Raw genomic sequence first — 25,680 nt, forward strand, 5'->3', positions numbered from 1 at the left:
GTCAAGGGGATTCAAAGCTGTCTATTCTTTAATCAGAAGACGTTATTAAGGAGAGTTAGAAAGGGGATTTGTTCAAAACAAAACCAGCCCTGGGGTGAGTCTCAAGTTACTGCAAGTCACTTCTCCTCCAGAACAACAAACGAAGGTGTGTAGTTGGGAACGAGAACTTTCTGCCGAAGTTTCCGGTGCATGCCTCCCACTGCTACTTTATTTACTGCAGCTGGCCAAAGTTTTATAGCCTGTTTCATGTATTAAAATTCAAATGTGGAAAACATTACCAGTATCCTCCTTGAATTTTTTTGTTGTTGGGGGGGGGTTTTCTTTTCTTCCCCTTAAACTTCCTTTTTATTGCGGAATGCATCAAATGGTCAAAGGCTAACTGCAGACTGACTAAATTCAAAAACTATTTCCTTTGTTCTTATGCTTTTGTTTTAAAATTCATACCAGTTTGCACAGGAAAGATATGCCAATCCAATGTCTTTCACACACATTAGCGTTTCAGGCTGAGGAGCTTAGATTGTGGGGACACGCTGAATGGTTTTCAAGAAGAAAGCAGAAAGACTGCAAAGCCTCGTTTGGTGCAAAGGGCAGCAGGTTACGGTCAGGCCACGTCTCTGGGGTTATGCTATGATCTGGCGGGTGCTGCGGTTACCCTTGACTGAATGTTAAATGTCTTCAGGAGTGAACAGGAACTTCTCCTCATCAGCAGAACTGGCAGCTTCTGTATAGGTTTTTTTTTTTTTTTTTAAATATCGAATCAAAGAGGTTTCTGTGTGATACTGGCTAATTGTTTCCCTTCTTCCATTGTTCTATTCCATTCTCTTCCTTCCCCCTCCACCTGGGTCAGTCCAACTTCCCATCTCCAAAAATAATTCTAGTCTTTTTCTCCCCATCGCACCTCAGAATCAGACTCAAAGAGAAGGCAATTCAAAGGTCAAATAGTTCCAAAATGCATCGATGTATACTCTGAGATTTTAAAGAACCACTTAACCTACTTCTGGTATTTAAGAACAAACCTCACATGTGTACAGAAAAGACCATCTCTGCAGCAATGCCCTGGGTGCATGTAAGCATCGGTTTAACATATGCAAAACGAACACAGCTACAGAAATTACACTATTTTTCTCTTGATTGAGAGCAGATATACAGAAATGGTTATAAGTCACAGATCTGGCTTTTAATAAAGCCAGATTTCTTAATTAAAAGCAGTATTGTTTAAACATTGTAGTTAAAAAAAGAGCTGTACAAATGAAAATCTCATATTATATGCATCCCGAGTGTATTTAACACATTACCTGAGGCCAAGCTAAATTAAAATCTAGACTTTCCTTTTGTAAACTCTTAGCAACTGCCATGAACAGACAAACAGTTTTTACTCAATGATGAATTTTTAGGGTAGAGGTCAAGGAAAGGAAAAAAAATAAATAAAAAGATTTAGCTTTGGCATTCAAAAATATCTTTCCACATTTTAGAAGTGAGTTCATTGCTTCTATTTATAAATCAGTATTTTTGGTTTCAAATTGGTTGCAGGTTTCAATATTATACCACTCCGAATGGTGTTCTTATTCTTAGTCTTTTATTAAGAGAAATTGAAAGGAGGACATAAGAACACTATTTGGCTAGAACTTAAAGAACCTTATAATAATTTGAACTTATTTTGCATTTCCTTCTGGAATCATCTTTAAACAAGAGATGCTATAAGGATAATGAAAAATAGACTTTTGGTCAAGCAACTTTTAAAGAGCCTATAAAGGACAAAACAGGACACTAAGGTGTTTAATGACCAGGCAAGAGTTTGTAGGGAGCTGGATTACACAAAATCACAAGTTAAATTCTCCACCCATTTGGTCACCTCATTGTCACTATTTAATATTTTGTTAAGAAGGTTCTCTGAATCTTTGTAATCATCCAAAAAATGGATGCTCTCTGAGATCCTTTCAAAAGTAATGAGCAAAATTGGAATTCTAATTGTAATATGGGCAAATCTGCTTAAATATTATTCAAATAAAGACTTAATCGTAAATATGTAACGGTAAAAGTGCTCTATACACAGTCCCACAGAATAAATTTACACAGATAAATACAGCATATTTTTCTGCCTCCCATACTCAGATTGAAAGGTGCTATTCTGGCCTCTTTAATCAAACAAACAAACAAACAACCCATTCATATTTGAAACACCAGCAATGTAAAATGAACTTAAGTTGTGCCCCTTGGCCAATGTCACCAAGATGAATAACTAAAAACACCAGCAATGACCCAGCAGTTCACTCCTAATGGAAACATGTGCCCAACAAACACCTGTACATGAATATTTACAGGAGCATTATTCATAATAGCTAAAGAGTAGAAACAACCCAAATGTCCATCACCTGATGAATAGATAAATATTACACGGAATGTCCATATAATGGAATATTACTTGACAATAAAAATGAAGCTCTAATAGTGTTAAAACATAAACTTTGAAAAGATTATGCTAGGTGAAAGAAGCCAGTCAGAAGAGACCACCATATATTGTATAATTCCATTTATATGAAACATCCATACAAATAGAAAGTAGATTAGCGGTTGCCAGGGCCTTGGGAGTGGGGGGTGGAGAATGACTGCTTAATGTGTATGGAGGTTTTTCTTTTCGTAGGGAGTACAAATGTTCCAAAACTAGATGCGGTGATGGTTGCAAAACCCTGTGCAACAGCATGTACACCTGAAATTCTAATTCTATATAACTATAGAGTCTACAAATTTCAACACTTACCATGAGCGAATGTCTGTTGGCTGAAAGAAGGCCAGTTCCATACCCTGAGCCCAGACCACCCATTGCTCCATTATGAGAAGGTCCAATGATTCCATGCATGTCTCCGTGGCCACCAGGCATGGCTGTGGATGGGCCGACTGCGTGATTCCGGAGAACATGAATAGCATCATCCAGTCTTTCTAAACGATCTTCAATTCGGCTTTGCTGTTGGTTAATAAATGACGTGAAATGTGATTTAGTTTGAAATGCATAAATAGGTTATACTGTATAAGTAAACTTTAGTTGACATAAACCACACTTTTGGCTTTGTGACTATGTTTCCAATAAAGTGTATTTCCTTAAAACAATAATAAAAATAGTGTCTTTCCTAGAAAACTGGTAGAAAACGTTAATGTTAAAATTATAGTGTTATTTTTCATGAGCAAAGTAAATCCAATAATTCTTCCAGGACATTATAATATACATATGCTATACAGTACTGCATTAACTTTAAAAATAATTTAGATTTACTTTAGAAGAGAAAAACATTTCTTAAGTTAAGGAACATTCTGGCAGGGATTGGTTAATGAGTTAAAAAAATTAACAATGGAAAGATGACCTATATATAGTTTCCCAATTAAATTATCTTCTCGAAGGTAAATTTTTTTGGCCTCCCTGTGGCCTATGGCATAGCGCTAAGTATTGAGTCAGAGACAAGTAAATGCATACAGATTATAATTTCTTGTTGAGTTCTTCTTATTTGTGTATCTTGCTTTCTATTTATTACCAATCCCAGCTTATGCGTGTTTATTGTGTATATGTAAGGGCCTCAAAATGGTTACAGAAAAAAATTACAAAAATTTGGTCAACCAAAGTGGTATGAGATTTCAAGACTGAAGAATCACAAAGATTTGAATCAACTGTTCCCTGAAGACTTCTAATTGATTTCAAAGCCCCTGCTGTAATACAGAATTCACTACCTTCTATGATTAAAAACCAACCAACCCTTTTGCATCTGAACCATTAGGATCCTAGTTTTCCGCAGCTAGATAAGGCCTATACTATAGTTTTCAATTAAAAAAAAGGACATGCAGACATCATGTAGATGTGTATTCTTTTTTTATTGCAATCAAAAATGGTATCAAATACCACTCTCCAGTGTGCACTTCAAAATATACCATCTCATTGGATCTTCATTCCACGTGTGTGCAGCAGGCAGGGAAGACATTATTACCCCTTCCATACAGATGTGAAAATGAGGCTCAAAGAAATTAGTGAATTAATTACTCATTGTGACACTACCAGGAAATGGTAAAGTCAGGCTTGGAATTCAGGTCTTTTACATCCAGTGCCTCTTTGTACTAGATCACGCTACAGTCTACTTTGACTTCTAATGGGCTGCCCAAACAGATGTACCGGCTCTACTACAAGAGGAAAACAATTTCTAATTATTCTATACTGACTGGAAGAATGTGTGTCTAATAGGGTTAGTCTATGGTACAGAGCATTTTGATCTGGTGAATTTTGGAGTTAAACGACTTCCCCATGACTGCTAGCTCTGCTACTTATTTGAACTTGGAAAAGTTACTAAACTTCTTTCGAGTCTATGCTTTTTAGTTTATAAAAATGAGAATGATAATATATACTTCTAAGTGTAAATGTAAGCACGAGAAGTCATATGTGCGCCTATCACACTTTCTGGCTCACGGCCTTCAGGTGGAGAGAGCAGTTTCTGCTTATGGATCCTCTCTTCAGTGTTCAGAATTTGTAGAGAATCGAAGCTGTAGCCCATGACTATAAACCTAGTCTTTACAGTTCGGTAGTTGGACAAAGCCTGGTTTTGATAAATGGGTCCAAGAGAATGACTGTGCATTATTGGGTGTGGTCTGCAGAGGAGTTGAGCTGGGCGGTGTTGGGTATGTTGTTGCATTGTGTGGGTGCCTTTACTGGCTAAGACGCACACCTGGCTGATCCATACAACACAGTAAGGAAGAGCACAACGAAGGAGAAAAACCCACCTTGGTATTTTCATTTTTAGATTTTCTTTAATTTAAAGCATACGCTGAAAGGGAAGAAAGGAAACTCTGACCCACTAAGAAGACAACATAAAATTAGATACATAAATCTATGACTTCTTCCACGTTTCATCTCAAAATATGGAGGCAAAAAGGAAAACTCAACCCTGAAGGACTAAAAGACTCCTCACACTCACTGCTACCCCCGCATCTGATTCAATCAAGCACTAAACACCGCAAAGACCAGGGTTGTTCCATGCAGAGATCCAGCCCCATCCACCACGAGATGAGAAAGACAAAAGTGTCAGACACTGAATCACGTGAACATTTATAATATTCATTATGCCTATGGAAACTTTCAGCTATTCCCTCCTAGAAGAGTAGGCATTTCTTTACTATTAATCATACTGATTTCTATGAGAACCAAAATGAACAAGGAAATAAACATCAGGTTTCTCGTAGTGGACTGAATTATAGCCCCCAAAACTCACTGAAGATTGAATTGTGTCCCCCAAGTTTATGTATTAGAATCTTAGCCCCCACTGTGACTGTTAAGAGGGTGGGAAATGGTATTATGGTAATCGAAAGGTGAAGCCTTAAAGAGGTGATTGGATTATAGGACCATGCAGTAGTGAATGGATTAAAAATGGTGGTCAGGGGTGTGTTCTGAGAGCTTCAAAAAAAGAGGAGGGTCTGTCTCTCTCTCTGCTCTCTCTGCTTCCACCATCTTGCAACGTGAGACCCCTGGGTCACTGTCATCGCCACCAGATGGACTTTGGACTTCTCAGCCTCAGAAACTGTAAGCAATAAATGTCATTTTTTCTTTATAAATTACCCAGTTGTGTGTATTCCGTTATAAGCATCACAAACGGACTAATACATTTCTTATTCAGAGATCCATAGGACACCCCCATCAACCTGTTATTCCAGGAAGCAAAGCAGAGGTGTATAGAACCTTCAAGTGTTCAGCTATGGTGCTTAGCTGGAGCTCCGGCACTCTAATGTCAGCAAAGTTATTTAATCGTTGACAGGGATCTTTCCCAAAGATGGGGAGGAGGCCATTACGCTTCCAGGATTTTTAATCTTTTATCTGGTTCTAGATTATTTCAAGCCCTGTGGTTTCCACTCCGGTCGTATCTGGGCTACCATCTATAAACAAGAAGCACAGTCTAATAACTCTGGCTCCACCCAGGCACATGTGTTTAATGTTGACCTCAAGTGAGTGTTAGAGAACATAAGAATCTTGGAGAGTAGACACAAAAAGAAAATCATGTGAAAATGGCTAGAGGAGAGATCAGCAGAGGAGACATACCAAGGAGTGCAAGGGTCCTTCATAATTAGGGGATGATGAAGCCTGTCCTCCGTTTCTGGACCATACAGCTGTGCCTGCTGAAAATAAAATGGGAATTACCATTAGTTTGATATAAACTTAAAAATAAACTCACCAATATTTTAAACAGCCCTTTTAGAAATAGCAATGCTGAGTTTTCATTTAAACAAAAAGGTAAATACAGGTAAGCTTCCCACATAAGAATTTGGGGGCAAGGAAGCCATTTTAAATGTGGAATATGTAAACTTCACATAGACTCACGATTCCCTCAGGCTGCCTCGTGAAAGGGAACATTTAATTGATTCTGAATTGTAGCTAGAAGGGTTCCCGCTGAAGGAAAACCGTCACTAGAGAGTCAGGTACTTTTTAGAATCCAAAAGGGGGTGGGGGTGGGGAGGTAGGTTGTTAGACATTTATACAAGACCGGTTATGCTCAACCAAAATTCACCCACCAGTGGAAAATGGCTTTGCTACTTGGTTAAAACATGATCTTCAAGAAGAGATAACCCTTCAGAAACTTTTTAAGGGAATAAAATTAGTTGGCAGCCATCTACTAAACCAGAAATTGAAAAACTCAACAGGACAGTAACCACTAAGCAGTCTATCCCAAAGAAAATTTTTCTGATTCACTAAATTTGAAGGTAAAGAAAGATTCCTGTTAGAATACATAATACATGTCTAACCTACAAAATAAAAACCACTTCTAAATTTAGAATAGAAAACTTGGAAAATACATAATTCAAAAAAGGAAAAAAAAAAAAATAGCTATGATCTCACTGAAATCTCATGCCCCGACACTGTTAGCACTTTTAAAATCCATTCTTCCTGTCTTTTCTGGGTGTCCATGTGTATTTTTATGCTAAATAAAAATAGAATATTTTGTTCAATTACTTTTCTTGATAGAATTTGGACAGAGCCGTTGGTGTGAAAATAGCAATCTGTCCCCATATTTTCATCTTCATAAAAGTTCTTTCTTCCTAACACTTGGTCTTCCATGATGCATTACCAGGATCCAAAAAGTGACATCTCTAGCCTTGTTTCTGTGCCTTACACCTAGAGCATGCTGCCCAGGTTGAGGTTAATGTTGGTATTTTCCTGAATGACTATGCCCCCTAACTTTCCTCTCCCATCATTAACCTAGAAGTGGGGTGGCAGAATGTGAGTCCCAGGTTCTCGTCCATGCTCAGCTAGGACTACTGGCATAACCTCAGCAAGTCACACACCCTTTCTGGGCCTAAGTACAGTCAACTGTAAAATCAGGACATTATACTACGTCGGGTGTTTTCACACTTTATTAGAACATAGAACTTCCCACCCGCCCTGAATTAGAATACAGATGGAATTAGAGCTGCTTTGTTTGAAATGGAGAACTCAATAGTCCCACCTGCTGAGACTCTCTATCCCTTGTTGTCTCACGTCCTTCGTACCGAATCTTCCCCTGATTCTGGACACTGACACTTGAGACCAATTTTCAGAGCCTAAGAGTCTGGTACTGAACCAGAAGAATACAACAATACTGAACTTTACTTCCATTTCTGCTGCGGGGAATGTTTCAATATTCTCTTAAAAACATCTCTTTTTCTTCCTAGTTTCATCTTGGTCTCTCTGGACATATGGACTTCAGTATCCAGCTATCCCTCCCCTCCCTATTCTGTGACCCTCCCATATCATGGAGGTTTAGAAAAGACAGATATTAAATCTCATCTAACTCATGACCATCACTTCTGAAAGTTTTGTGGCAAGCTGAAAACTCCCGTTCTCTATCAGGGAACCCAGTTTATGACAATCCATGCGAGTACCGCATGCAGGGAATAACATGGGGTCCCAGGAGGCAACATGTGGGCAAGTGACTCCATTGTAAATTACAGTAAGGTCAGGTTTCAATCAGGTACAGATGTGATTTGGCTTTTTTTTAGAAGCCACCTGTCTTCTTTCTAAAGAGCAGAGACATGCGCCAGGCAAGGCTTTCTGGAAGTATCTATATTAAAAGGGCAAGAAGTCTCTTAAATGGACCTCTGAAAAGTGAAATGATTTACTGACATAATTCTACAACTTAAAATTATTCAACTTGAAGCCATGGGTTATGATAATTTATTGTATTTTAAAGGCAAACATCCCCTTTACTCCACATAATTTTCATAACTTATTTAGAACATTATAGTTCTCCCCAAACATTCCAATGGCCTGTACTTTAAAGAGGGAATTCGGAAAGCCTAAAATTTCTGCAGGAAATGATTTGTTTAAATAGTCTATATTTGATGACTATATAGTCTATATTCATATTCATAACTACAATAACTGAGTTTTTTCATCTAAGATGTTTTATTGGAATATATTATTCTGCTGTTGGGTGTCTTCTGCACAGCTAAGTTTAAGATATATGTTTCCATATGCCTGTATATTCTAAAAAGATCATCTAATTTTTAAGAAAAGGTTTGGATGTAAATGACTGTTCCATCATATGGTAATCTGTCTCTCCCAACCCTATTAGTCTATACAGGAATGTTATGTTTTGGGATTTGGGGGTGAGTGAGATTCCATCTCCTATAGCATGAAGGATAAGGGGGAAATCATTCTTACAAACTGCTACTATGATGCAATGGGGTTTATTAAGTATTACTATTACTATTATTATTATTTTTACAGTACCTGAGAGAGAAGGCGGAGAGCCAACAGGAGTTGAAGGGTTTGATGAAAAGCTGTTGTTAGTGTGATCTGGAGAATAGATCTTAAAACAGTGGGGAGAAAAAATAAATCCTCATTCATTAGGAGTGAACAATTAACAATTTTTTAAACTACAATGTTGTCAGTGCAATTCATTTAAAACTTACAAATAACAAAACACATGTAACAACTATAGCATCAACATCCTAAAATAAAAAAATTAGCAATTACTTTAATTTTTCAAAAGAAGAATTACTGAGATGGTATAGCATGACGGAAAAAGAACTGGGCTGGGGTCAGCAGACTTCAGTTTTTATCCTTTTCCCACCAACAACTGGTGTGTGGCTTATGGGCAGCCCAAGCAGACACTCCCAACTTCCTTCTCTTCATCCACAAAACAAGAGGCTGGACAGTATTATTACTAAGATTTTTTGCTATTCCTTTACTATGATTGAGGGTTTGATTCCATGGCATGAGAAGGCCCAGATTAAATACAAACGTTTACTCAGGGCACAATGCTAACATAAGTCAAACTTATTTTATGCTCCCAATGGTATGGAAGAACCAACTGAAGAGACAAAGTCTTACAGAAACAAATCTCCCCTCATGTTTGTAAATGACCGGGTTTAGCTTTTGAAGAACATACCAGATATACTTTCTCAGACAAATAATGTATGCCATTTTGTCACTAGGGAACGTGAAAGAAATATTTAAATCTAGCTTCCTGCCAGTGGGGTGGGAAAAGCAGAGAGGCCAATTATGTGACAATTCCTCATGGACCTCACATATGCTTCATTTATTTATTATTATGTATTTATTATTATTTATTCCTCCAGAACCTCAGTTATTGTCATTTTTTGTTTTTGAAGTGTTTTAGAACTATTCCTTGCATGGTTAGTCTTAGCTGGTCAATATGACTTTAGAGAAAAATAAGAAATTACAATTGAAAATCTATAAACCTAAAGGCCCAGAGACAATCCCCAGGTCCATAACCGGGTGTGGCTCAGAACCTCTGTAAGAAGTCACAGTGGAGGAGATCATCAGAGCTTTCTCGAACTTTCCAATGATCCTTAGGCAAGGAAGCTAACATTTTCCAAAAATCAAAGTTATTTGCCATTCATTTTCTAAAATTCCAAACGTCCACTTCTGATTAAAGTTCACCCTTCTACCATGGCACATGCGGAGTCCAAAGTCAATATTTCCTCACCGAAGCAAGCGCTTTGCCCAGGGCATCTCCAGTCTGGGAGCTGCCTGCTGCCCCGCTTCCTCTATTTGCTGCAAAAACAAAGGCAGAATATGAAAACCAGGCAGTGAGACGTCTAACCATTTTCTATTCCTGGTCCATTTACTCACAATTTAATTGCATTTTTAATGCTAATTACAACACATTAATCTTTAATTAGCATTAATTTGTTTGCTGAGGTAGATGTCAAATATATTCACGTTACATTTTTTACAGATAAAATATAAACCTGACATCTTGGTTTAAAGATAAAGTGTTTTAGTTGCTACTACTTCTCCCACTTGCCACTTATGAGGAGTTTGGTGGTGAACAGTGGCAAATGGGCACATGACAGTCATCACCAAGTATGTAGTGCTTTCAGGTCCCAAAGTTAGGCTTTTCTTTATATTTTTATATTGCAAATTGAATTATCTTCATGAATAATATATATCTGTTTTCAAATAAAAGTTTGATACATAGCAAAATGGAGTGGGCCTCTCAGAGTTTCACAGTAAACTAAACAAAAACTCTATAACTGGTCTGGCTAACTAGGAGAGAAAATATTTTCAATATTTTAAATAGTATATATTCTGCACATATTTAAGTCTGTGTTCACACTAAAAAAATGTGAACTGTTATTGCTACTAAAAGTCAATATGGTCTCAACTCCAGCGATAAAATAAGTCTACATATTCATGAAGTTTATCTCTACCACCTGAAATACTAGCATTTTTATTTATTTATTTTTTAATTTACCAATATACAATGTAGTTGATCTTCGTGTCCCTTTACCAACTCCTCCTTTTTCCCCTTTTTCTCCCCTGTCTCCCCCCAAATACTAGTACTTTTATCTACAAGATAGATGAAAAAAGAGTATTGTTGACAAAAGACATATATTCCAGTATATAATTCAAAGCCACCTCTATGTTTAACACATATCTTTTGAAGGTGACTTGCCTTCATAAGTGGTCAGTGACATAGCCAGTGCTCTTCTGAGGTCTTCAGTATTCATACAACTTCTAGAACTTTGGGTATGTTGCAATTCTTAAGGCCTCAACATCAGCAAATAGACACATATTTAAATATTTAAATAAAACCTACTAAAGTTCCAGGGGAAGATTTTTTTTGTTAAATAAGAAAAGAAAATCTTGAATCAAGTGACAGATCCAAGCACATTCAAGTAATTCAAAATATTTTCTAGCGCTTTTCTTGAATCAAGAGAGCCCTCTTTCTGGCAAAGGTGCTACCATCAATTTCCAAAGATCTACAAAATGCTGGGCTGGAGTCAGATCTCCAGTAGTCAAATTCTCTGCTTGTTCAGGTCTTAATTTCATGCTCCTGACCTCTGCTTAGCATGGTTAAATTATGCTTGTTATTTTTATATATAAATATGTTGGGCGTGTCAGTTAGATAATCTTTTGATATATGCTTTATTTGGTTCACAAAACCCACACCCATATTCACTTGTTAATTACTAATTACTGAAAGGAAAAACTGGTATATGATAAAAAGAATATAACTGCCTTCTGAAAAATAAACCTCTTCTTTTTTCTATGACAAATTTACAATATCAAAAATACATGAGTTATTAGCACTAAAGATTATATGTACAAGCAAATTCTTTGAAACGTGGGTCTGACATCATACCATTGGGTTAGTGGAAGTAACTCAGAAAGATATCAAGAGTATTAACAAATGTTTAATATAAGATAAAAGATAACTGGAATTACATCTAGCATAAAAATGAAGAAAATTTCTGCATTAAGAAGCTCTTTAAAAACTAAAGACAATTCTAAAGAGAAAATAATAAAGATCTGAAAACACAGAAGGCACTATCATTTTTTCAGCTTGCCTTTACCATGGTACTTAGGGGGGAGCAATTATCTTTTTTATTCTAGAAACAATATTATATTTTCATTGTTATGTACCTAAAAATTAAATTTAAGCAGTCAAAATAATTTGTGATATCTGTTTTATTTAAATACAGATATTCATGAAATGAAAGTTTAGAGCCATGCTGGAAAAAAAAAAAAAAATCATATTATCTAACAAAGAACCTAAACCAAAAAAGAACAAAATATTGTTTCAATTGCAGATAAAATTTGCTACCGTAGTAGCTTTCAAAAGATTAAGTCCTCTTTTGAACAACTTTAAAATGAAGATTATAAATTTAAAAAGTATATATATCCTCATGCAACCAAACAGGAAAGAATTAAAAACTAATAAAAATATTTTAGGAACATTAAAAAATAAATTATAAATAGCATAAAATCACACTTCAGAAAAAACAGAATATGATCATTATGATTTCTTTAGTGCTCCACCTTTTTAGTCAGACTTTCTATTAGTGCCCGTTTTTAGCAAGGAGCTATTAAAACTCAGGAAGAAGAATAAAAAGAATCAATTCCTTACCTCATCTTGTCATAAAAACCTTCCAGAAAACTACAAAGGCTACTCATGGAAGCCACTGATAAGAACAGACTATTTTTTTTAACATGAAGCCATTTTACCTTGCAACAGCTGGAGAACCAAACCCAAGGGCTTAAATTTCAAAGCAGTTTATTGGGGCCAGTTTGCTTTCACTTGGAATGCCTTTTGTTCTGTTCCAGGAAACACTGGAGAAGACACATTTTCAAGATTCCCTGAACATGTTAAACTGCATGGGTCCTTCTCTTAAAGATTTATCTTCTTATTTGTGTGACTGATATATCAAAGGGCATAAATAACCAGAAAGTAAATATATTTTTAATTCTCCACTGGCATGCCTTGCTTTTTATTTTGTTTTGTTTTGTTTGCACTGAGAAGTGGGTCGTGTCTGGCAAAACATAACAAATCCACCTTTTCGGCTTTAATGGAACACGGCTTGATTACTATTCTAGGCCCAAGTTTTTATCAACTCATATTAATAGAAATTACTAAAATGCCCATGTAACAAAAATAATGATGAAAACTACTGCCTTTATTTGGTAAACACTGTATTGATTTCTTAAGTTATTTGGGCTCTAATCAATTTCTCTTGCCCAAGAGAAAAAATAATCAGTCTCTAAGTAGAACTGTAACATAAATGTGAATGGAAGATGAGCAGTTATTAAGAGGAACTGTAATTTTGTAGGAGGCTCCAACACCACCAGCCACCCGGTATTGTTCAGAGAGTGGAACACAGGTGCTGGTGCTGGCTAGAAGATGAAGCGCCAAGAAAGGCTCGGTATCTCAGGCTACTTGTTGGGCCATCCTCTCTCCCAGTCTCAGCTTTGGGGAAATGGCAATTCCCATTAGAATACACCCTAAACAACACACCAGGATGAGTGGTGCCTGGAGATTAATTACTGAAAACCAAAATTTGGAAAAGGTGTTACTCCCTTTACTGCCCACCCATAAAGTCAGGTTAAGAACATGAAGACAGCAAAGTCCTTACCAGTTGCTAATGCCCAGGAGTAGGTTGGTTTGAACTGTGACCTACTTGCTATACTCCCCAGGTTGCAAATTATCAAAGCATCACCAGCAGCTGAGTATTGGAGCCAGGAGCATAGTCCTTCCGTGAGCTTTTGAGAACTGTGTGCTGGAATGCAGAGTTAGTGCTGGCAGCAGCACCAGCTTAGCCCAAGAGAAGGCTGTATCACCAGAGGCTGGTCAGTCTGAAGGACCAGTGGCCACCATCAATTTGGATTCTGCAAACCTAAATGGCTTCAACATTTTGTGTAGAAATGCCTATATCAGAGAAACGATTAACACAACCTAGAGATGTTTCTGGCAATCTTTTCCTACGACATTCACTAAACTCCTGAGTTTTCTAGCAAGTCCCTCGCTAACCTGCTCAACAGGAGCTTCTATACCCCTCTATAAATTAACTTTTTAAATTGGTTGTTGTAATATTGGGGGGCTGAGTTCTTTAAGCTGGAAACTGTTCATTTCTCCTGAAAATAATGCCTTCATGCGGTTACCATGAGCTAATACTGTAATAAAGAATTGTCTTGAATTGGTTCTTTAAAAAAAAAAAAGGGAAGTGTGATTCATAGTGTGTTTGCCTGAAAGAAGATGACTGCTTTAACATTAGGTTTTTCTGAGCTGTGTCTGAGTGACCCTCATGTTATTAAACTATTAGAAGCAGCATAACGATGCCATGAGCTTGTGTATAAAGATGACAAAAAACAAAAAAGAGAACATTGGCCACACTCCTACTATAACAATTTTAGAATAAAAAGTCAAATACAGGCTACAGTGCACTAATTTTTAGCAGGAGGGATTTCTAGGGATTCAGGGGGGAAGTTGAACCTATGACCATGTGCAGGAAATGAAGAAGACTTAAATCAAAATCGAACTAGTTGTTGGTCTCCATTGGTGGTCTTTGGAATTAAGATGCCCTGACACTGCTGGACAAAAAGTTGTATTACTTGTACACTCTGTGCCTGTTCATCACCCTACTGTACTGGAAGGCTCAAAATTCCTGTGAAATACAAAGTAAATATTATGTGACTACTCTAATAATAAAATTACTGTGAAACCAAGTCCTCAAGGGGAAAAGGACATAATGTTTCTACTAGAAAAGCCACATACTAAAATGCATCATGTCATACAAACATGTCATTAGAAGTGAAAGTTGTAAGCCAGATTAATTCATGAACCAAATAGATATTCCAGGGTAATCTTTAGCATATGGTGCATTAAATCAATCTTGGTAGTCTGTCCCTTCAACACTGTTTGGTTTGAGGTTTAAAAACATGGGAAATACCATGCATTAGAAAGCAGGCCAGTAAAAGACTAATAAAACAATAATAGTTATTATAACCATTATGTTGTAGTTATAGGCCCAATTCCCTCTGAGGGAAAGGGAGGGTGTGTAGCCCCAAACCACAAGGGGTCAGCCCCTGTGAATGTCTGCAGATGGCATCTCCCAGTGGGGAGCCAGGGCCTCTCACCCTTGAGTAGTCTCAGTGGGCTGTGCTCTGGCAGGGGAGTCCTCTCACTCCTTTTGATCAGGAGGGGCTACTGGATATCACTGCAGGTAGGAAGGAAACATGTGGACAGCAAAATGTATATGGCTCCTGTCCCATAGACATTTCTTTTGTCTACAGCTGGTATCTGATAACACTTCCTCCTCTGTATGTATGTTCAGATGCCAAGGCACTGGACTGTACTACTTCTGAGGAACACCCAGCAGCATATCATTGAAAGAGCTGTAGGAATCAAGATGAAGGGCTCTGATGTTGGCAATTCCCAAAGCCCCCTGACAGCTTCTCTCCTCAGTGGGGTGCTACACCAGTTGAACTACTGTGAATCACTGCTGTGTCTTATGCATTATACCCATATAACTCTAGGGTGCTTAAGAGAAATGTAGTTCAGAAATGTCTAATGTATCTCCAGAGTTTGCTGCAAAGTGGATGAAATGCCACATGCAAAAAATCTTACTCTATAATTCTCTTGAAAATCTATAGATGAATGTCTCATTCTTTAAATAATCACCTCATTAATGTAATCTGAGTAAGCTTTACTTTCCTAAGGGTTTCTCAAAAAAGAAAGGGAGTGAGGCACCAGAGAGATTACCTTCTGACAGTTCTAGAGCTTACATCTCACTCCACAGATGTGCAGTTGTAATGTCAGTTTGGGAAAATAGTTGACCACCAGGAAGACATATTAAAACACAATACTGAGATACAGGGCAGTGGTCTTCTGAACTGCAAAAGCAGCTTTGTAAGACATCAATGCCATGTAGAAAAAGACTTCACTGCCTCGCCACATTTCACCACAAAAACTTGGAAAATGTGATGTCCATGTGTTAGAGCCTGAACTCCATTCTTACGGCATTAGTATTGCTTACAGTCATTTTCTACAGGATCATGTGTGTAATCTCAAACATGTGTTGGGCTATGTGTTCCCTATTTACCAATTATTTAATTAGCTCTGTTTGTTCTTTGAGATACAGGCAACGTCATATTTCTTTATTTCCTGCTTTTCAGAATGAGTGAGTATATGCCAAATATTTTCAAAAGTCTACAGATGTATCCTATTAATCCATACTGTTTGTTAGGGAAGTATCACTAACATCAGAAGAGAAAGCTTCTCTTCTTGTTATACAGACACACTGCCATCACTGAATTCTACCACACTGAAAACCAAACCGAAGCCCGAGAGAACTAAAGTGCAAAGAAACACGAGCCCCTCGGACACCATGCAGTACTGATGCTTATTGTCAAGCTTAAATCTTCTTCTGCATTTTCACTTAAGGAATTGGAGGGACAAATTTTTTTAAGAGAGAACATAATATCTGTATTTATATAAATTAATAAAGGCCAGTTCCTCTAAAAAGTTAAATTACCATGTCTACTTACTTCCTAAAAGATTATGAAGCTTTTTTACATTCCGCTAGTGGATTTTGACAAATATACCCATTACTGTGAAATAATTTGTGTAATAAATGTCCTAAGAAGACTTTTCTAGGTTTCAAAAATCTTATACTTTTCCCTTTTTAAATGAGAGCTTCTTTAATATTGTCTAGACCCTTAAACAGGGCCCTGCAGTCTATAACATGTTAAGTCCAACCTTAGCATGCAGCTGAGCCCCTAGTATGTAGATATCAACCACTGTTCCACTCTGCCCAGACCAAATGATTACTCTCTCCTGTTCATCCACAAGCTAAAGATGAGATGACCAGCTTAAACCAACCACACCTCATTCCCATTGAGACTTGTGGCTATGCCGCCCACAGCTCACAGAGGAATGGTTATGTTGTCTCATAATATCTCTTTCCTCCCCAGTCATAGTGTCTCTCTCCCAGGAAGACTGGCCTGCAAACCAACTGACAAGACTTTTTTTCAAACAGTGCCTTAGTATGTTTTCCTCAACTCAAGATTTTGTTCTACCTTCATGCCTTCCTAAAAAAAGAAAATTACTTAAACCACAAGCAGACAGGAAATCTGTCATATAAGAGGATGAATGACCGGTCATCCTTCTTTATAACCAGACCTCATGACTGCAGAAAGGGGCTTTCCATTTGTCAAACCACACTGAAGTGAAATATGCTTTTCTCAGTCTTTCAGTTCTGCACTGCTTGCTTTCTTCTTGTTTTTCAAATTTGCCAAAACTGCACTGATAGTTCAAAACTTCCCCATGTGGCCTCTGTCCATAGCTCTTCAAGGTCAAACTGGCAACACATTTGTAGAAGTTTTGTTAGGAAAAGGTACAAAAATGGGGGCTCTTTTCTAAATTTGCTTCTTTGTGACATGACAGTGAAAAGCTGCTAAGTAGCTCATGTCAAGTGTAAAATTTATTATTGAATAAGCAAGGAGAGCATTATTGAGGCAGAAATTATGTTTGCAACATTTCAAAACACATCTTCTCCCTCATCAGAAACTCTCCCATTTAGTGATTCATACCACTTCCCAAAGTTCTATAGGCTATCTAAAGAAAAAGACAAAAACTGAAAAAGCTAAGAAGAATAAATGGCAGCATTATTCTGACGCCCAATCTTCTCTCATAAACGCACCCTGAGGGTTCTCACCACTGACCCTCTGGAGTGATCTGAAGGTCCAACAAGGTGTGGGTTTGAGCTAGACCTTGGGTGGGAGGTGACCCGTGAAGTCAGATTTCAGTAAGACCCCAGAGCATTGAGCTGTGCTCCTCCTCCAAAAGACAGGCTGTCAAGGCAGAATCAGAAGGGGGTAGCTGCCTCCCACCAACCCTCCCTCTTTCCTCCAGGGTGGCTGGATGTCCCAGGCTGGTGGGGAAACTATCTGTCTTAGGAGAGGACCACAATGGACATCACAAAAATGAGAGGATGGTGGCTTAGTTCATCTGGCAGCAGCTTCTCTCTGGGTCTTGTTAGTAAATCTGCTCAGTAAAAAAAAGCAGCAATTAAGTTCTGGCCCACTGATGTCCAGACACCATCTCTCTCATAAGTAAGCAAACACTTCTTCCCCTTGGACGGATTCTACAGTGCCAGTCTCCAGAAGGTCGAGCTCATCTAGTTATTAAGAGTCACCTGAGAATTTCACATAAACTAGTCTTCAGAAGACAGCGGCATGTCATGGTTCAGAGCTTAGCATAGTGGCTGGAATTTGGGAAGTGATCGGCAACTACTATTAAGACCTGCTATGCCTCTATCTCACTAGTCTTCAATGACTTGTCTTACGAAAAGTTCACTTTGATCACTGTTTGAGAGTGTGAGAAACAAAGAAGTTTGGGTTTATCTAAACCTTTGGTCAATCTAATGACTCACATGAACAAAGTAGCCAAGTTTCAGTGTCCTGCAACATAAAAAGTGATTACGGTTCAAGCCAGTGATGATTTCTGTTTGGGTCATTTGTTTGTTCATTCGGTTATGTGACAAATATTTAATGCCTAATTGCCGTTCAGTTATGAAGGAAAAAAAGAGGTCCTTCATTATTAAAGCCTGACACTGATTGTCAGCATGAGAACGGGCATTTCTGTGACTCACCCATTATACTGTCTGTCCCGTTGGCAGGAGGCGTACAAGAAGAGGTGCTGTAATGGTTTGTACCACTACGATGGAAAGTGGACATCGGAGGAAGACTGGAGTTGATGTCTGCTGAGGAGTGTGATGGATAGCTCTAGAGCAAAAAGCAGAAAAAGGAGGCCATATTCAATCATAAGATATTTGGTGAGTTAGTTTTCTAATACTTCTTTCAGAACTCTCTATTTAGCAATAGAGACAGCTTTCAGAACATCAAAATACCTAAGAATACATCTTGCTTAGATCTGCCAGCTTTCATTTTTTGAATAATAACATACATAGATAGACAGTCAATTTAGGTTTGCATCAAATGTAGAGAAACATAATAGCATAGCAGGACACTGAGAAAAGATCACCATCTCTAAATCTACAAATTACTGATTAAAATCATCCCTGAGATTTCAGCAACATAAAAGACCATCCCTACGATTATTTTTTTGTATGGCCTATTGATCAAGTGAAAAAATATTGCACTATATAATGAACAAAGCAACGTTGTGATCCACAGGGTTTACATTACACTTCATCCTAATCTTGTGGACACTAAATGGCAAAGAGTAACCAGTCTCAAATCTTCTTTCTGCCAAACTGGATCATCGTTCTGAACCACAGCAGCAAGAACAAAATGGTAAGTGAAAAAATTTAGAAAGCACTAATGATTAAAATATCTCTCTAAATCATCAATATGTAAAGCCTTAAATCAGTGACTATACTGAATTAAATTAGAACCAAATGAACTGAAAATAACTTATTTTGATTTGAGTTCTTTCTCCACAAGTCATCACCATTAGCAGTCCATCGTATAGCGGGCTATGGAAGAAAAACAACATCTTTACAGAATCATTTGGTTTAAGCTTCAGCCTTGAGTTCAGTTACTATACTGTTGTCCAAATAAGCTACTTTTCATGGGATCATATCACAGTGCCTATAAGGTGGCAAATGAGTTGTTATCCACCCATGTGTTTGGGAAGAGCAGATCACTAAAAGGGATACGGTTACTTACAAAGACATACTGATCTAGTTTCCTTTTCGAGATAAAAAGTAGCTTCAAAAGTTGTTCTCAAAGGCATCTGAATGTGTTACAGATATGTAAAGAAAAAATATTTAAGTTAACCTCGTATGTAATCTTAATGGGCTATGGATCTTTATTTTTATTATATCATTATTACAGATTCTACTGAAATTAAATTTAAAATTAAGAGACTGAATATGATGCTGATAGTCAGGGATGTTTAAAACCCAAGCATTTGTTTATCAGGAGCAAAACAATGGTCCCTTGGTGTTTCCCTATTTATTTTGTGAAAAGTATCTTGAGTTCTATCTCTTCCTTGAAGATTTCCTTACTACTTCCAACTCTTTCACCATCTCGTCTCTCTGAGTCCCCAGTGTACTGGCCTTCTGCACTGTGCCATTTAACACTTCATTCTGTGCTACCTCTCACTGCTTGCTTTTCCAGGTGCATTTCTTCTATACTTTCAACTCTTTAAGAAGAGGGGATAGACCTCATATCTCTATATTCTACAACTGGTGGCTGAGTACTAAACACATAATTACACCCTATGTTCAAAGAACAACTGCTCATCAGTTAGACTTCAATAAATTGTGGAATGAAATATGACTTATTTAAGAGACAACTAAACAGTCTGGGAATTGAAACTACATTTCAGAGCTAGGTCTGCCAATGACATGTAGATGTCTTTGAAAACATTACCTCTGTACACCCAGAATAGTCCAACTTAAGAGACTTCAGTGAAAGAGTTGAGATGATATACTTGATTCGTTCCAAGTTCCCAAGAATGCCTTTCAAACTTTTTAATTTCATGGACCACTTTCCTTAACCAAAAAATTCCTTAAGCCACCTATTAACCTCATTTCTACTTATCACTTAAATAAGAGCCGAAGTAGTCCATGACATTTTCTCCAAAGAATAATAGAGTGGGCCCATTCCATAGTACAGCTAATCTGAAAGACTGGATAAGCCATGGAACACCAAACTCAGAAGAGCAAGAATAGAGCTATTTCTGCTATAGAGCTAAAAAAATATTATAAAATAAAAGAAAGAGAATGCGGAAAAAGAAAACTCAAAGAAAAAGAGAGGGTCTGACTTCACTTGTACACAGTCCTATTCCGTGCTGAGTGTCTGAAGAATAGATAAACTATAAATTAGTCCAAAGTATGCAAAACTCAAAAAGAGGAGAACAATTATAAAAAAACATTTAAGTAATTATAATAATCAGAAGATGAGACAGGAAAAAGGTAATCAACAGTGAGAATTTTTGGACCCTTTTAACTTTATGTAAAATGAGCAGTAATTCAGGATTTCACAGACAGAAGGGTAACACTGAGTTCCAAGAATAAAAGAAAATTTAATCCCCATAGGTTTTAATGGGGAAATCAATACAATCCACACAAAACAGTTATTTTTAGATACTCATAGAAAATCAGATGCTGAGAAAAGTTTGTCAGATTTATAACTAGATTATTTTACAATGAAAAGTATCTTAAAAACTACTATCACTCAGAGACATAATGAATATACCACAGAGAATATCAGTGATATGTGAATGATGTCTCTTTTAGAGGATTTAGGGATCAACTGTAAGAGGTCCTTTCAGTCTCTTACTCCAGCTATTACTGTCACCCCTGCTTGCTACAAAGGGATAAGGAGAGTTATGCAGTGTTTTACATGCCCACAATTAGTTTGTTTATTTTTAGTTATGATACCCAGTGATAGTGTATTTAGAGTCTATTAACATAGTAAGTGTTGAAAATGTTTGCATTAGTGATGTTTTTATTGACCTATGGGTTGGTGATTTAAAGATTAGAAAAATATAATAATTGGTAGTACATACTAAGAATAAGAACATGCTTTGGGCTAAGGCAGAGTTTCATAGCCTTGGCACACCGATCTTTTGTGTTAGATAATTCTTTGCTGTGGGGGTTCTCCTGTGCATTGATATTTTATTTACCAGTATGCCTGGCCCCTACACACTAGATTCCAGAAGCACCTACCCGCTAGTTGTAACAATAAAAATGTCTCCAGACATTGCCAAATATTCCTGAGGGCAAAATCACCCTGTTTGAGAAGTACTGGGGTAAGGGGTTATGAAAAAATAAAAGTCAACAGAACTTTCTTTATACTAAAATTCTAAACTCCTAGGATTATTTCACTCTGTAGTGCAAAAACCACGCCCAAATCATGCCAGCCAGTGAGGACTCTTCCTTATTTTTAAGAAGAACCCTGCCAAGTCATTCCAAACTTAAATCTTCTACAACAACCTATTCCAAAGCCTAACCACAAACTCCATTCATTTGGGTGATTTTGTGCATGTATCTGTAACATAGTAGTGATTAGCTGAGGGATTCTGTTGTAGAGGTTGAAACTGTAAAGGGGATTTAAAGACTTAAAACTGGTGACTGGTGCTACTGAAATATGTGGGTTTTAGGCTTTATAATTACACATTCTCTTATAACATGGTATAAAGCAATAAAGGCAACAACATTTCTAAAATGTTTCACCATTAGAGATAATGCTAACTTGGCCAAATTATACCCAAAATAATCCAGGGAAAGCTCTCTTCTTTTTCTTAAATTAACCCCTTTGTTTAGTACGGGACTAGCCAAATGCTAAGAACAAAAATTGTGAAGAACTACCATTATTTTCAAGTGAAAGGACACTGACTGCCACTGTATATTCAGATCACTCTCCATCACTGTCAGATTCTTCCAAGTCACTTCAGTGAGAAATTTTCAGATAGTTAAATACTGAAATTACAATGGTAACTAAATGTAAAATTCAATAGTTTCATTATCAATTGGGAAATTCATTAGGATGCATTATCAGGGAGCTTATTCATTTACCATTTAAAACAAAGACCCTATTCTATGAAATTTGCTATCTGAACATAGTAAGAATAAAAACCCTGTGTTTGGTGATAGATTAATGATATTTACACATACGGCTTCTGATGTAGCCTATTGGATTGCTTCTTTAAAATGATCTTTCTCCCTGGTTAGTAATATTGTTTTGGATCAGCAAAACTTTTTCTAAAAGGTATATAGTTGGTTTCCATTTTGAAATTATACTTTTTGGGCATTTGAGCACATATCAAAGATATGCCCGCATGTAGTGGACTTGACTGGGATAAAATCAAATCACCTAGCTCAAAATTCTACAGCATAATAGATAAAGAAAGAAAGAAATATAGGAGGGAAGAAAAATAAACCTCAAATGAACAACTCTTAAAAGGATTAATATTCCAGCATATTAGAATAGTGCCAAAAATTTTTATTTATAATCAAAACTTTCCTTGCTCATAGGACACTTGTAGTTTTGATTATGAGTTCCTAGAGAAGTGAAAAATGATGGTGGAGAAATAAAAAAGTTAACCAAAAGAAATTCTAATATAATAAAGTTGTTATTCTTCTAAGCATTCACTCTAAGATCTCCAAGTAGAAGGCAGAAGAGGAAATTTGAAAGTAAGTCACTTGCTACTTACTGAAAATGTGCCGAAATTTGAGATAGTTTGTGATTTACACATTCAAACTTAGGAGATGATACAAAAAGGTCAATTCTATCTCTATCATTTATCTCTCAAGAATGTATAGGCAAACTGACCACATAGTGTCTGTCACTAGGACCAACTAAATATGTATTTTCAAGAATATCAGAAATCTTGTATTTTCTAAATATGTATTTTCAAGAATATCAGAATATCTAAGTGGTTGAACAAAGTAGAGAAAAGACTACAGAAATCCAGAAAGCATTATGCCCTATATCTGAACAGAGAAAGAAACATAAATGCAGATATAAACGGAAGAAAAAGGGACAAATTGCAAGAAGAAGTGTAGTGATATAAGTACCACCAAGGCTCACTGGATTTACCACACCCTTTGACATTTGTACGATTTGAGGTTCATACATTTTTTAAGCTATATTTTTGCACGAGGACTTAAGTCCCATCTTATCTGCATCCCAAACTTAACTCATGATCTAGATTTTTTCCTCCATTTCATGACAGACTTTAATTCATAAGCAGATTCTAGGCTGTGGTAGTATTTGAGGATAGAAAAAAGTCAGATGAATTGTTTCCCGCAGGATGGAGAGACATGGGCAGGATGGATAAATGCAGGTGATCAACAGAGTGAAAACTGTTAGTAACGAAAGACAGGACACTCTGCAGCCCAGCAGTTTTCACCTGGAGTGAGGCAAAACACAAATATCAGACGCAGATTGGGATGTGAGCAATTAAAGTTAAAATACTGAAATTTGGGAATCTGATTTACAGAGAAACACCACGGTTGCTGTTACTGATGGGAGTGTGTAGGAAATACGAGTATAAACTCTTTCTTTTGGGTATGTCACAACAGCTGACATGAGTCAGTCCAGGGGAAATGGAAATGCCCTGGTGTGATGCACATTACCTGCTCTCAACATTCACCTACTGTCACTCTGCCCTCTGCAGTATATCCTTCAAAACTACAGACAGCAAAAAATGACAAGCAACTGCCATAGCTGAAATTCTGCAACCCAAATACAGTGTGTATTTATGTAGCAAAGGAAGCTGACATTGTGATATAGAAAAGCACAGAATAAAACACAATAAACAAACGAACAAAGAAAGTCTGAAGGGTTTACAAAGGTGATTGATTCTGTTATGTCTCTGAGCACAGAAACAATACAACTGTAAGAATACTGACTGTGTACCATTTTTGCATTTGTTTGCAGAGTCCTTGTGTACATGCATGAAAAGATAGAGGATGAGATTTAATAAACGAGCTGTGTTATCCCTATTTCCTTGCAAGTCTGCCTTACCAAACGTTCATGTGGATGCAGGCTACAGTAGCTGCTAGACTGTGGAATATGAGAAGAATTGCCCAACATTCCTCCGTAGCCAGGCTGATTCATCCCACTGGAGGAGCTCCAAGGGTCACTGCTGTGATGGCCATCTGGAAAGGACAAAGAAAACCATGACTTTTCTGAGGCATTCAGCCTTGCCTTATAGAATAGGGTTTTTTCATATACTTGAAAATGACTGCCTGTTGTGTATTCATCTTGTGTTGGTTAGCTGATTACATCAGAAGACAGTCATCATTATTTTTTCCCAAGTGGCTCTATATTATCAAACAAATATAAGCATTTAACAAAGTTACACTGTTCTTAGTAAAAATACAACTGTAAAAGAACAACAGAGCATGTTTCTTCATAGAATTCTGCCAAGTCAGCAAGGTAACTCATGCTAAAGGAAACATTTCTTTGAAGTCAGATGACAACTGTAAAGTTCTGAATTCTCAGGGCACCATGTATCTCTCTACTGACCCCTTTTCTATGAAAACCAAGTAAAAAGTTAAATGGTTCCTAGATTTTGGGTTGAAAATAAAATATTTGAGACATTACAGAGTTGGCAAGTTTACAAATTTTAAAAGCACAAAGCAATAAGTAATAATAAAAAAGACCACCTCAGATTTAAAAGGTTGGATTTCATTTCTGTAACATACACAGTAGGTAGAATTAAAGTTGGAATTATAATACGGTTTGCGGGGAAGAGGAGTGTCAAATATAGTATATGGTTCTTAGGCTGTTTTATTTTTATTTTTTGGTACATATAGGTATATGAGTATAGTTATCTTAAACCTTCAGTAGCAATTCAAAGAGTACATACATACCATAAGGTGGATATTATGCAACATATAATTTTGAGAGCCTCTGGGTTTTATAAAACTATTTATGATGAGTTAAAAAGAGTGGGCTGGCTGGTTAGCTCAGTTGGTTAGAGTATGGGGTTACTATGGGGTATTATAACAGGGCGTTATATGTGGTTTGGATTTCCGCATAAGCCAGCTACCAAAAAATAAAAATAAAAAATAAAGAGATTTAAAGTTATATGAAAATTATATCAAGTGCCTTTTAATATGAAGTTAACCTTTTGTTAACGGCATATTAATAATATTCCTACAGATTTTTTTTTTTTTATTCTCTGAGCCTATTGGCCTAGAAGTTATTATTAGAGATTGCTATTGTTTGGTTTTGTTTTCTCAAACCTAAGGGGAAAAAATAATCTGTTACTGCTGAATTCATTCATTCATAACCTCCTTTCAATAGTTTATTAAAAATTACTGAGTGCTGAATTCATACCAGGTCATCAGCTGGGTATTAAGTGTATAGCAGGTATTGCTTCCTTGAAAATAAGAATATTTTCACCAAAATATTTTATTTAATAAAGGCCTTTTAAAAATGTAGGCAAT

The 25,680-nt window shown here is 36.9% G+C and overlaps 1 protein-coding gene across 6 annotated transcripts in view; it reads right to left on the reverse strand.

Annotated features, from left to right (window-relative positions):
- TCF4 (transcription factor 4) overlaps positions 1-25,680 on the reverse strand; it is a 341,982-nt gene that overhangs the window by 22,962 nt on the left and 293,340 nt on the right. For all 6 annotated transcript variants that reach the window (XM_063076471.1, XM_063076472.1, XM_063076470.1 and 3 more), the window contains 6 exons: positions 24,251-24,384; positions 18,400-18,532; positions 9,954-10,021; positions 8,732-8,810; positions 6,065-6,141; positions 2,759-2,962 (listed from right to left, as the gene is read on the reverse strand). In XM_063076471.1, the coding sequence (XP_062932541.1) occupies positions 2,759-2,962; positions 6,065-6,141; positions 8,732-8,810; positions 9,954-10,021; positions 18,400-18,532; positions 24,251-24,384 (695 nt within the window). The remainder of the gene's footprint in view (positions 1-2,758; positions 2,963-6,064; positions 6,142-8,731; positions 8,811-9,953; positions 10,022-18,399; positions 18,533-24,250; positions 24,385-25,680) is intronic.

The sequence above is a fragment of the Cynocephalus volans genome, chromosome 13, assembly GCF_027409185.1.
Source record: "Cynocephalus volans isolate mCynVol1 chromosome 13, mCynVol1.pri, whole genome shotgun sequence".
Lineage (NCBI taxonomy): Eukaryota > Metazoa > Chordata > Mammalia > Dermoptera > Cynocephalidae > Cynocephalus > Cynocephalus volans.